This window comes from Mercenaria mercenaria, chromosome 1, assembly GCF_021730395.1.
Source record: "Mercenaria mercenaria strain notata chromosome 1, MADL_Memer_1, whole genome shotgun sequence".
In the NCBI taxonomy this organism is placed as follows: domain Eukaryota; kingdom Metazoa; phylum Mollusca; class Bivalvia; order Venerida; family Veneridae; genus Mercenaria; species Mercenaria mercenaria.
Window position 1 is genome coordinate 89,864,196 of NC_069361.1, and position 14,009 is coordinate 89,878,204.

The following is a 14,009-nucleotide window of genomic DNA, read 5'->3' on the forward strand; positions in this document are numbered from 1 at the left end:
CAGACAATATGTCAAAATAGCTAGTTTTGGCCTTTCAGGGGCCATAACTCTGGAACCCATAATGGAATCTGGCCAGTTCCAAAAAGGAACTAAGATCTTATGGTGATACAAGTTGTGTGCAAGTTTGGTAAAAATCAAATCATAACTAGAGATGCTTTTGAGAAAAGCGCATGTTTCCCACAACTGCCCCTCTGAAAAATGTTAGTTTCTCTAGATGTTTTAGACGAGTGGATCCAGTTAGATGGTCTGGATGAGTGGATCCAATCAGTAATTCAAGGGCCATAAATCAAAAGTGCCTGGGCAGATTTGGCTAGTTATCGAACTTGGGTAAGGTCTTACGGCCAAACACATTTTGTTCAAGTTTGGTGAAGATCGGATGAGAAATGTTCGACTTAGAGAGTGGACAAGAGCAAACAGACGGATTTTTTCGGTAATTCAAGGGCCGTCACTCTAAAATGCCTGGACCGATTTGGCTAGTTATCGAACTTGGCCGAGGTCTCATGGTCAAACAAATTTTGTTCAAGTTTGGTGAAGATCGGATGATAAATGTTCGACTTAGAGTGCGGACAAGAGTAAAAAGGCCGATTTTTCGATAATTCAAGTCCAAAATGCCTGGACCGATTTGGCTAGTTATCGAACTTGGCCGAGGTCTCATGGTCAAACACATTTTGTTCAAGTTTGGTGAAGATCGGATGAGAAATGTTTGATTATGAGTGCGGACATGAGTAAAAAGGCCAATTTTTCGATAATTCAAGGGCCGTTACTCCAAAATGCCTGGACTGATTTGGCTAGTTATCGAAATTGAAAACTGAAAAAAACTGAAACTGAAACTGCTTTATTTGATTAAACGCCTAATTTTACACATAGTATATTCACCGGCGTTGTACATTGAATTATACCAGATTTATATAGCGCCAAAGGCGTTTTACATAGTTCAAATGCAGCCACACAGGGCGCATAATTCATCCGCTACTAGTACAGACACAGAGCGATCTGACCAGAGGGACAGAGTGAGACAAAGCCCCCACGACAGAGAGATCAGAAATCAGATACAGGCTTATCCGGCTTAATTAGCCTAGCTCATTTCGAATAGACAGCCTGGTTCTTTAACGTGCCCAGTGTATAGCACTGATACACGCAAGGATTGCCTGGGTTCCTGACCTGTACACCTCTAGTTGGGTGGGAAACACTGAAAAGCGTTTCTGAAAATTCCCGAGTAACTTGGCCGAGGTCTCATGGTCAAACACATTTTGTTTAAGTTTGGTGAAGATTGGATGAGAAATATTCAAATTAGAGTGCGGACAAGTGTAAAAAGACCGATTTTTGGTAATTCAAGGGCCATAACTCCAAGACGCCTGGACCGATTTGGCTAGTTATCGAACTTGGCCCAGGTCTTATGGTCAAACACATTTTGTTCAAGTTTGGTGAAAATCGGATGAGAAATGTTCGACTTAGAGTGCGGACAAGCTTTGTGACAGACACACACACACACACAGACTGGAGTAAATCAATATGTCTCCCACACCACTGTGTGGTGGGAGACATAAATAAAGCTGCTATTGTGCAGACAAGCTCAAAATAGCTAATTCTGGCCCTTTCAGGGGCCATAACTCTGGAACCCATAATGGGATCTGGCCAGTTCAAGAAAGGAACCGAGATCTTATGGTGATACAAGTTGTGTGCAAGTCTGGTTAAAATAAAATCATAAATGAAACCATTATCGTGCAGACAAGGAATTGTTGATGGACGGACGCACGGACTGACGACGGGCGAAGGGTGATCACAAAAGCTCACCTTGTCACTATGTGACAGGTGAGCTAAAAATAACACCAGAAATCAAGTGAACAAAGTTGATTTTCTTCAGGGTGCCAAATGGATATAATGCTCCATAGTTTGAAGGACTTGCAACAGTTTCAAAATAAAGATTGTCCTTTAAAAAAATAACACCAGAAATAAAGTGAACAAAGTTAATTTTCTTCAGGGTGCCAAATGGACATAACGCTCCACAGTTTGAAGGATTTGCAACAGTTTCAAAATAATGGTTGTCCTTTTACCAGAACAACTTAGAAAAACTGTGCAATATTTAAACCATATTACCTGTTGTATATATTATTATTGTTTCTGACATTTTAAACATTTTTTAATATTTCTGAATGTGATTTATTGAAATATTTTTCTACTTTCTTAATAAAAGCTGTTGAGGAAAGACATCCATTAGTCACTTTCAATTTTTTTTTAGAAAATTTTGACAGATTTTTCCCTTTTTAACTCAGAATTTTTAGGTAACTGTTTCAGGATATTTACTATGGTTATCTCTTCAGGGACTAAATATCAAAACTGTTATATATATTGTTTCTAAAATTTTTGAGATTTCTTAATACAGTCGAGTCCACTTAAAACGAACTCGCTTGATATGAATTTTCGGCAATAACGAACAAAACCCGGATTCCCCGATTGAGTCCTTCTATTTCTTTGTAAAATTATTTCGGTAATAGCGAACTCGCTTCATACGAATTTTCGGCAGATACGAACACATTTTGGAAGTCCCAATGAGCTAAAATGTTACAAGTTTCAATTTTTTGATACGAACTATTTTAAGATGTCGGCAGCCATATTTTTGCTTCGCTTGGTCTTTTAACAGTTTGAATCCGTACAATGCTGATATTTAGTTGAAGTGATTATCACCTGTAATCGATAAATACATAATAAAGAGATTAACACTATGCATGCAGTTATTTTATTCATCACAATCGAGTTCAAGTAATAATGTCTTTAGCAATTGAGCGATAGTCACTGTCATTTGTACACCTGTCCATGAAAATATAATTTCATTGTACGTTTCCTGTGTATCTATATGTGCTAGATCCATATGTGTTATAAACACTTGATGATTCAATACATTTGTAAATTAAAATTTATTTTTCATACATTTTTACGAGTTTATGTACGAAATCTGTTGACCTGTTTCACTGTTAACTGAATACACTCACTTGATCAATTAAAACTACTAATGAACATCTATTCACTACTGTATTTTTATTTATCGGAAGCTATTCACCGGCGATACCGGTGATACTGCCCAACTTGCTTGGGCAAATTATCCGGGAGTCATACATTCACTAATACGAATTTTGTTTGATACGAGCATATTTCCCAGGTCCCGAAGAGTTCGTATAAAGCGAGTTTGACCGTATTTCTGAATGTAATTATTTAAACCATGTTTTTTTTAGTTTTTTTTTTACTTTCTTAATAAAAAGAAAACACACTGATTAGTCATTTTCAATCTTTTTTTTTTAAATTTTGACAGGTTTATCCCCATTTTAACTTAGAATTTTTAGGTAATGTTTTTGGATATGTTACCTAACAATTCAGGGACCAAATATTAACACTGTTGTATATATTGTTCCTGAGATTTTTGACATTTTTTAATATTTATGAATACAGTTTATGTAAATGTTTTTCTAGTTTGTTAATGAAAGCTGTTTAGGAAACACATCTGTTAATCACTTTCAATCTTTTTTTAATAATGTGAACTCTGTGGATGTTAAAAATTTCTTCTGTATTTCATATCGACTCTGTTAAAAACTCGTCTAACAGTTGTTCCTTAAACAAAATGCCATAACATATTTTGACACAAAACATCGTTAACGTAATTCTACTCACTAAACAAGAGCTGTCCGTAAGACAGCCAAGCTCGACTATTCGAAATATGTCAAAGAAGCAGGAAATTATTACTCAAAAGAGTTTTAAGTTTGAAAGGGAACATAATTTGACCAAAATGCATATCAGAGTTATGGGACTTGATGCTATCAACTAGTTTTATAACCCCGAAGAAACGTGTTAAGTTTCAATTCAATATCTGCATTAGTTTTGGAGATGGTAACTTGAATGTAAAACTTTAACCAGAATTTTCTAAGTCCAAAAGAGGGCATAATTTGCTCAAAATACATGTTAGGAGTTATGGAACTTGACCCAGTGAGGTTGGTAATTGACCTAGAAAAAGAATAAATAAGTTTCAAAGCTGTATGCCTTTTGGTAATAGCTGTATGTACTTGCACGCAAAACTTTAACCAGTAAGTCCAAAAGGGGGCATAATTTGGCCAAAATACATGTCAGAGTTATGGGACTTGACCCAGTGAGGTAGTTATTGATCTAGAAAAAGAAAAAATAAGTTTTAAATCTATATGCCTTTTAGTAATAGCTGTATGTACTTGCACGCAAAACTTTAACCAGGATTTTCTAAGTCCAAAAGGGGGCATAATTTGCCCAAAATACATGTCAGAGTTATGGGACTTGATTCTATCAACTAGTTTTAAAACCTCGAAGACACATGTGAAGTTTCAATTTAATATCTGCATTAGTTTTGGAGATAGTAACTTGCATGTAAAACTTCAACCAGGATTTTCTAAGTCCAAAAGGGGGCATAATTCGGCCAAAATACATGTCAGAGTTATGGGACTTGACCCAGTGAGGTAGGTAATTGATCTAGAAAAAGAAAAAATAAGTTTCAAATCTATATGCCTTTTAGTAATAGCTGTATGTACTTGCACACAAAACTTTAACCAGAATTTTCTAAGTCCAAAAGGGGGCATAATTTGGCCAAAATGAAGGTCAGAGTTATGGGACTTGGTGCTATCAACTAGTTTTATAACCCCGAAGACACATGTGAAGTTTCAATTCAATATCTGCATTAGTTTTGGAGATAGTAACTTGCATGTAAAACTTTATCCAGAATTTTCAAAGTCCAAAAGGGGGCATAATTTGCTCAAAATACATGTTAGAGTTATGGAACTTGACCCAGTGAGGTTGGTAATTGACCTAGAAAAAGAATAAATAAGTTTCAAAGCTATATACCTTTACATGATAGCTGTATGTACTTGCATGCAAAAACTTAACCAAGGTGTGACGCCGACACCAGGGTGAGTAGAATAGCTAGACTATTCTTTGAATAGTTGAGCTAAAAAATAGATGTGTTTTCTTGATTGCAATTTTGCTACTTTCTTAGCTGACCTGTAGCTTTTTGGGTTTAGATCTTCTTTGCATTTCCTTAGAATATTTAGCCTTTTTCCATTTCCATGGACAGTTTAATATGAATAGTACGTATTATACACTTTTTGTGCCCCCTCCATGAGTGGTGGGGGCATATAGATTTGGTCTTGTCCATGCATCCGTCCGAAGTTCGTGACGCGCCTAGCTCAAAAAGTATTTGATATAAATTGATGAAACCTTGCAGGAGTCTTTATCATGATATGAACTTGCGCACCTATTTTTCATCTGGCTCCGCCCCCTATTTTTAGTGTTGAAATAGTCAAAAATACACATTTTTACCTTGTGACACGCCTAGCTCAAAAAGTATTTGATATAGATTCATGAAACCTTGCTGGAGTCTTAATCATGATATGAACTTGTGCATCTCCTATTTTTCATTTGGGTCTGCCTCCTATTTTCAGAGTTATGGCCCCTGAAATAGTCAAAAATGCACATTTTCACCTTGTGACACGCCTAGCTCAAAAAGTATTTGATATAGATTCATGAAACCTTGCATGAGTCTTTATCATGATATGAACTTGTGCACCTCCTATTTTTCATCTGGCTCCGCCCCCTATTTTCAGAGTTATGTCCCCTGAAATAGTCAAAAATCCACATTTTCACCTTGTGACAGGCCTAGCTCAAAAAGTATTTGATATAGATTCATGAAACCTTGCTGGAGTCTTAATCATGATATGAACTTGTGCACCTCCTATTTTTCATTTGGGTCCGCCTCCTATTTTCAGAGTTATGGCCCCTGAAATAGTCAGAAATGCACATTTTCACCTTGTGACACGCCTAGCTCAAAAAGTATTTGATATAGATTCATGAAACCTTGCATGAGTCTTTATCATGATATGAACTTGCTCACCTTTTATTTTTCATCTGGCTCCACCCCCTATTTTCAGAGTTATGACCCCTGAAATAGTCAAAAATGCACATTTTCACCAAATTATGTGCCTATCTGAAAAAGTATTTCATGTAAATTCAAGAAACCTTACTAGAGTCTTTATCATAATATAACCTTGAACATTTGGCATTCTTCTTGAGAATCTTAGCACTTATTACAGAGCTATGGCCCTTGAAATAGCCAAAATAGTGGATTTTTTGTTTGTGATGCTCATAGCTCAAAAAGTATATGGCCTAGAATAATGAATCCTTTTCATAAAATGTTTGTTTAGGCTATACCCCATTAAGACTGCAAACATTTGAATTATTTCCCCTTATTTGTCACAAATGTACCAGAGGGGGGGGGGGGGCACATCCTGTGTCCTACAGACACATTCTAGTTTTACTTAGATTATGTCAGCTTTATATGACGGATAAGTCTAGACGAACACATGAATCACTTTTGTGGTAGCTCTGATGAAGATCTTCAATAGCCAAACATAACCACATGCGCTAAAAATTATGTTATACATGAAGGGGAAATACAGTTATCTTGGCTCAAAACAAAAACTTCCAGAAATAAAAAATACATATTTATTAGCTCTTTTGTAGAAAACAGTAAAACAATCACTTTCAAAATTACAAAATACATATTTAATATATCCACTTAAAAACATGTAAATTGTAATAATACTTACTTCATTCAAGTGTAATGATGTAGTAAAAAAAACAAGCATGTTTTTCACCCATAAGTTACTACTTAGGCTGAGTGGTCAAACATACATCTATAACAGTTTCTGATTTTTATAAATTTTGGCCGCAGGAAACTTTCCGACTTGTATTAACTTTTGAAATTGATATTTATTCTGACCAACTTTCATAAAGATCCCATGAAAAATGTGACCTCTAGAGTGGTCACAAGCAAAAGTTCACGGACCCACGCACGCACGGACGGACGACGGACACTGCGCGATCACAAAAGCTCACCTTGTCACTTTGTGACAGGTGAGCTAAAAATATGGCCTCTAGAGAGGTCACAACGTTTTTTCATTAATTGACCTACTGACCTACTTTTTCATGGCACGTGACCCACTTTCGACCTTGACCTAGATATCATCAAGATGAACATTCTGGCCAATTTTTATGGAGATCCATTCATAAGTATGGCCTCAAGAGAGGTCACAAGGTTTTTCTATTTTTAGACCTACTGACCTAGTTTTTGACCGCACATGGCCCTGTTTTGAACTTGACCTAGATATCATCAAGATGAACATTCAGACCAACTTTCATACAGATCCCATGAAAAATATGGCCTCTAGAGAGGTCACAAGGTTTTTTTATTATTTGACCTACTGACCTAGTTTTTGATGGCACGTGACCCACTTTCGAACTTGACCTAGATATCATCAAGATGAACATTCAGACCAACTTCCATACAGATTCCATCAAAAATATGGCCTCTAAAGAGGTCACAAGGTTTTTCTATTATTTGACCTACTGACCTAGTTTTTGAAGGCACATGACCCACTTTCGAACTTGACTTAGATATCATGAAGGTGAACATTCTGACCAATTTTCATGAAGATCTCATGAAATATATGGCCTCTAGAGAGGTCACAAGGTTTTTCTATTTTTAGACCTACTGACCTAGTTTTTGAAGGCACGTGACCCAGTTTCGAACTTGACCTAGATATCATCAAGATGAACATTCAGACCAACTTTCATATAGATCCCATGAAAAATATGGCCTCTAGAGAGGTCACAAGGTTTTTTTATTATTTGACCTACTGACCTAGTTTTTGATGGCACGTGACCCACTTTCGAACTTGAACTAGATATCATCAAGACGAACATTCAGACCAACTTTCATACAGATCCCATCAAAAATATGGCCTCTAGAGAGGTCACAAGGTTTTTCTATTATTTGACCTACTGACCTAGTTTTTGATGGCACGTGACCCACTTTCGAACTTGACTAAGATATCATGAAGGTGAACATTCTGACCAATTTTCATGAAGATCTCATGAAATATATGGCCTCTAGAGAGGTCACAAGGTTTTTCTATTTTTAGACCTACTGACCTAGTTTTTAATCGCACATGACCCAGTTTCAAACTTGACCTAGATATCATCAAGATGAACATTCAGACCAACTTTCATACAGATCCCATGAAAAATATGGCCTTAAGAGAGGTCACAAGGTTTTTCTATTATTTGACCTACTGACCTAGTTTTTGAAGGCACGTGACCCAGTTTCGAACTTGACCTAGATATCATCAAGATGAACGTTCTGACCAATTTTCATGAAGATCTTTTGAAATATATGGCCTCTAGAGAGGTCACAAGGTTTTTCTATTTTTAAACCTACTGACCTAGTTTTTGAAGGCACGTCACCCAGTTTCAAACTTGACCTAGAAATCATCAAGATGAACATTCTGACCAATTTTCACGAAGATCTTATGAAATATATGGCCTCTGGAGAGGTCACAAGGTTTTTCTATTTTTAGACCTACTGACCTAGTTTTTGAAGGCACGTGACCCAGTTTCGAACTTGACCTAGATATCATCAAGATGAACATTTTGACCAACTTTCATAAAGATCCCACAAAAAATGTGACCTCTAGAGTGGTCACAAGCAAAAGTTTACGGACGGACGCACGGACGGACGCCGCGCGATCACAAAAGCTCACCTTGTCACTTTGTGAGAGGTGAGCTAAAAACTTGTAGCATCAGCATTGACCCTCTCGACCCAGAGTAACTTGACAGGGGCTACACATATTCTTTGTGGGAAGGGAGTCTCACATAAATTTCTAGACGAGGATGGAGAGCAGTAGTATAATGGCAAGGTGATATCTCAGGTAGTCTCAAAGTTGCATAAGTTTTTACAATAATTTCAGATATTGTTTCAATTATTTACAACTTTTCCCCAATGCAGTTGAAATTAACAAATCATTTAACTGCAGCTGAAATTAACAAATCATTTAAACAAATAGTAATAATAAGTAATAGTTATAGTATGTGTGAGAGTGTGTTACCAGGATATATCAGAGCTAGGGGTACATCGAGGGTATTTTTCTCTGCACATATCGTCGAGGCCGTTAGGCCGAGACAGATATGTGAAGAGAAATATACCGAGATGTACCCCTAACTCTGATATATCCTCGTAGCACACGAGCATCACATATTATAACTGTTTTATCGCATAGTTCTATCATTTCAATTTATTTATTATTTTTCGTTTATAGATCTATCATTTAAATTAATTTTTATAATTATTTTTACACTTATGATTCCCTTTCTGCACCTCACTGACTGAAACCCAGAAACGTTCTGTTTTAGAAAATGTGTTCCCCAGGTAAAAGTATCCAACAGATTTCTACATTTGTATTTACTCTTTGCATTTCATTGGCCAAACGCTTATCTCGGAGTCTAATTTGCTTCAGCGCCCAAGTAATATTTTTCATTTCAGTGCGCTATCTCATGCTGTATAGCTACGTAAACGCGAATAAGCTATCAGAAATAAAACAACGTAAAAAAACAACAAAAACGGAGTATAAAAAATCAAAATATGTCTGATTCCGATTTAAAATTAGATGATGGACAGGACATATTTTTATCTCAGGTTCTTGACGAGATTGAAAGTATGCAAGAAGACGATATAGTGTTGTCGCAAGCTCTGGATTTATTTGAAAACAAGGAATCGTTTGACTTGTCAGATTCTCAGTTTAAAAATCTTGTAGAGGATTGTACCAGTGCAGACTTTTTCGGTAGTTTTACGTTGAAACTACCGACTGGAGAAAATTGTGAATTGTTAGGTGTGGATACACATTGTGAAAATCGCTTTGGAAAAATTACCAAAACTGAAGATTTTGACGCACTGATCAAGGACCAGAAATCGGGTAACACCGAGAGGAGTACAAAGTGGGCCACCTCTGTATTTGAGGCTTGGAGATCCGTTCGGAAACTGGACGGAGAGGAAATTCCACCACTCGAGGAATGCGATATCAACACACACCTTTCACGGTAAGTCAAAAAGCACATGTACCTTTGTTTCAATTATAATGCAATCAAGATGTAGCATTGTGAATTATACAGGTTTGTTGAAGTGACGAGATCAGTTGCAAACGCTTTGAGATTTGGCTGCGACTGCATTCTATATAAATTGGAGCCTATTCACTGTAGACTGGATATTTCGAACTAGCCCAACAGTTTCTAGTTTTTGCTGAATGAACTCCAAATGTTGTTGAAAAATATATTTATGGTCACTAAAAATGGCATTCTTAGGATATATATTCTAAATACAGTTTTATCTAACTCATCCTTAATAGAGCTTTGCTTGGCAAGATAGTTTTAAACTAGACATTCCTGAATAAAGGTATCCGATGGTGATTAAAATAGCTTTTAAGAATCACTTTTCATGTTTAATGGCGTAAAAATGTAGCTTTCCAATTATGAAAATAGGCAAAATTACGATTTCGAAAACTGGTACTTTTCAGAAAGTTTTCAACATTTTTGCATGGAAATGTACGTTGTTAGTCAAAATAAATCGACGGCCATGTCGATTTAGATTTGTAACTGGTAAAATCTTAGTGTGTGTGTTCGGATTTAACGTCTTTTTCAACAAGTTTTCAGTCATATAATTTATAAACAATGGTGTCTACTTGTAGCAGTGAGCACAATGCCACATTGATATATTGTGCAATTCTTTTTAGATTTTTGAATTCATGGAGAGTACAACATTAACTAGTATGTTTTTTATACTTGCAGTTTTGTGGTAGAAGCAAGAAAGCAGGATGGTTCCCCCTACCCACCTGGATCGCTATATAATATTGCCTGTGGACTCTTGAGAAATCTCCGATCTTCTGGCATCTATGATAAAAACTTCTTGGATGAGACGAATGCACGATACGCGAGGTTCCGCGAGGTACTAGATGCTCAGATGAAAAAGCTGACAAAGGATGGATTAGGTATTGGTCAGAGGGAGGCAAAACCAGTCAATGAAGAAGATGAAAAGATTTTGTGGTCTAAAGGTGTATTTGGGAACAGTTCATCTGTTGCTCTTCAGCATACCATGTATTTCTATAACTGTAAATTTTTCGGATTAAGGGCTTTGGATGAACACCGAACATTAAACTGTAACCAATTTGCAATCGGGAGTGACGAAAATGGTCGTTACATAGAATTTAAAGGTACAAACAGTAAAACGTACAATGGAGGATTAAAACACAGGCGTATTGAACCAAAAATTATAAGACATTATGATGAAAATAGTGGAATTGTTGACTTTTATGAGCAGTATCTGAATGCATTGGGGCTTTCGGGTCCATTTTATCGGCGGCCTTTAAACAAATCCGAGGGACACTTGCGTTACGGGGAACAAGTTGTTGGAATTAATAAGTTAAAAACTTTCATGAAAGACATTTGTTCGTCTGCAGGTTTAGAAGGTAGATACACAAACCATAGTGGTAAGAAAACGTGTGCCACAACACTCTACCAAGGAGGAATTCCCGAGGAAGAGATTATGAAACGAACTGGCCACAGATCCACTACCGGGGTTAGGAAATACCAAAAACCGTCTCCCGCAATGTTGAAAGAAATTTCAAACACACTAAATCCACCGCAGACGACAATCAAGGCACAGTGTGGAACGGTCAATGAGAAAAATGCTGAAAGTGTTCTAAAGGATACCGACGAGTCAGTGGATAATAAACGCAGTGATCCAAGTTTTAAGGGTTTATTTTCTGGAAATCACTCATTCTCTGGATGCACTTTTCAGTTTTAATATCGTACGAGAACTGTTGTAACAGTGTGTTGGAATTGTTGTTCATAATGATTATATAATTGACCTAGTGCCATAGCAGATACATTTTAGCAAAATAGCACATAACGGATACTTTTTTAGCGCTTTTCAGTTTTAAGAAACATTTAAGAAAACTTTGAATTTCATATTTCATGACAATCATGTATTTCTGATGTTCATTTAGAGATAATGATAAATATCGAATCTTCGAAATATTCTAGTTTATTTATTCTTTTACTTTATAGATGCAGGTATTTGTGATCACTCTATCTCCGTGAACAATAAATTTGAAATAAAATCATGTTTTCATTGGCAGGAAAAAATAATACTCCCTCCATAGGACCTTGCCATTGTAAGAAAAAAAGTGTTGCGATAAATATATTCTTCCTCTGTGAACTGTAAATTGGAGCTAAAATCATCTTTTCTTTGAAAGGAAAAAATTATACTCCCTTGATAGGACCTCAATAGAGAAAAAGTGTTCCGATATATATCAGAACAGTTTTACTGTGCTGATATATATCGGAACACTTTTTTTCTTATGAAACTCATAGAGAAAAAGTGTTCCGATATATATCGGAACAGTTTTGTAAGATATCAGCACAGTTTTGTAGTAATAATGTGTGTTACTATGTATAACATGCTGCAAAGATCAAAGGAAAATTGCCGCACTATGCGATAATTTATGTGAAAGGGACTAAAATGATGCTATGGTTTATTATTAGTCAACATACACATGTTAGTACAAGATGCTTAATAATAATATCTTAAATAATTAGTATTATTACTATTACATGAGTCATGACTCATTTTATAAATAACTGGTCCATAATTTGTGCTTTATGACCAGTTTATATTCAGCAGTAAAGTGTGCTAGGCTAAACTCAACATTTTAAGAATTATGAAAATTTTTCTCTGATATCATGTAATAAAACACTTTTTGAACAGCTAACTGGTCAATACCTCGGGCAACAGTTTTGACTACTGTGTCTAGCCATTCACTAAGTATTTTATGTTAATTTAAATGTATATTTTCTATGGTATATATTTATGTATTTAGTATCTATAGCAAAAAAGTAACTCGCAGGGAAAATATTTCGATTTTTTTTAAACTACTACAATATCAAGTACTTCAACAACTGAAATCATATTTTTCAGGTACCTGGGTATCCGGACTGGTATAATGTTGTGTATGACAGGGAGGAAGGCATTATCTACACATTTAAATTAGAGAAAGATTATGAAGATGGAGACCTAAGAACTATAGTTTAAGTATGTGTAGTAACATTTTTTAGTCTTTGTTGTCTGGGTTCATCGAAAGTGGCAGAATGAAACCCAGATAGTGGATATACTAAACTTGACGTAACTTTTTACCTAGTAACAGTAGAGCTATAAGGTTTACATATCTGATTTTGTCTTTAAATCAGCTTTCCAATGGTATATTGGGTACATGTTATATTTCATTCAGTTTTTAATTTTCATGTGACCACCCTAACATTGGGATGAGGCAGACAGTGTTTCTGCAAAAACCTGATCCAAACAGAGGTTCAGCATTGAGATGAGGCAGACAGTGTTTCTGCAAAAACCTGATCCAAACAGAGGTTCAACATTGGGATGAGGCAGACAGTGTTTCTGCAAAAACCTGATCAAAACAGAGGTTCAGCATTGAGATGATACAGACAGTGTTTCTGTAAAAACCTGACCCAAACAGAGGTTCAGCGCTGAGATGAGGCAGACAGTGTTTCTGCAAAAAACACTGATGCAGAAAGTGTTTAAGCAAAGAACAGAGGTTAACAGAGATTCAGCCAATAGCTGAAGCTGATAGTTTCAGCAAAAAGCAGAGGTTAACAGAGATTCAGCCAATAGCTGAAGCAGATAGTTTCAGCAAAGAGCAGAGGTTAACAGAGATTCAGCCAACAGCTGAAGCAGATAGAGATTCAGCAAAGAGCAGAGGTTAACAGAGATTCAGCCAGTAGCTGAAGCAGATTGTTTCAGCAAAGAGCAGAGGTTAACAGAGATTCAGCCAATAGCTGAAGCAGATAGAGATTCAGCAAAGAGCAGAGGTTAGAGATTCATCTAGTAGCTAAAGCAGACAGAGATTCAGACTTCAGGTAGTGGTAAGTTTGCTCTTTCTCATAAATTTTGCATAGTTCTAGGTGTGACAGTTTGTTGTTTTATTATGTGAACACTTACAGCAGGAAGGCGGAGGGGCATACAGCGTCAGGTAAAATTGTTGTTCCTTCTCTAACTTCAGTACTTCTTATCCAATGTCCACCATTCTTGGTTACAATGTTTA

The 14,009-nt window shown here is 36.3% G+C and overlaps 1 protein-coding gene across 1 annotated transcript; it reads left to right on the forward strand.

Annotated features, from left to right (window-relative positions):
* The first annotated feature begins 9,484 nt into the window (after positions 1-9,484).
* LOC123564452 (uncharacterized protein KIAA1958 homolog) lies at positions 9,485-12,677 on the forward strand. Its single transcript, XM_045358062.2, has 2 exons — positions 9,485-9,939; positions 10,684-12,677. The coding sequence occupies exons 1-2, from the start codon at positions 9,485-9,487 to the stop codon at positions 11,696-11,698; spliced, it is 1,470 nt and encodes a 489-aa protein (XP_045213997.2). The 3' UTR covers positions 11,699-12,677.
* Positions 12,678-14,009: the final 1,332 nt, after the last annotated feature.

Bases quoted from the DNA above. Each gene is read 5' to 3' on its own strand.
- LOC123564452 (XM_045358062.2), top strand. From the start codon at position 9,485: ATGTCTGATTCCGATTTAAAATTAGATGATGGACAGGACATATTTTTA. The intron at 9,940-10,683 runs GTAAGTCAAAAA...TTATACTTGCAG, and splicing joins ATCAACACACACCTTTCACG to TTTTGTGGTAGAAGCAAGAA.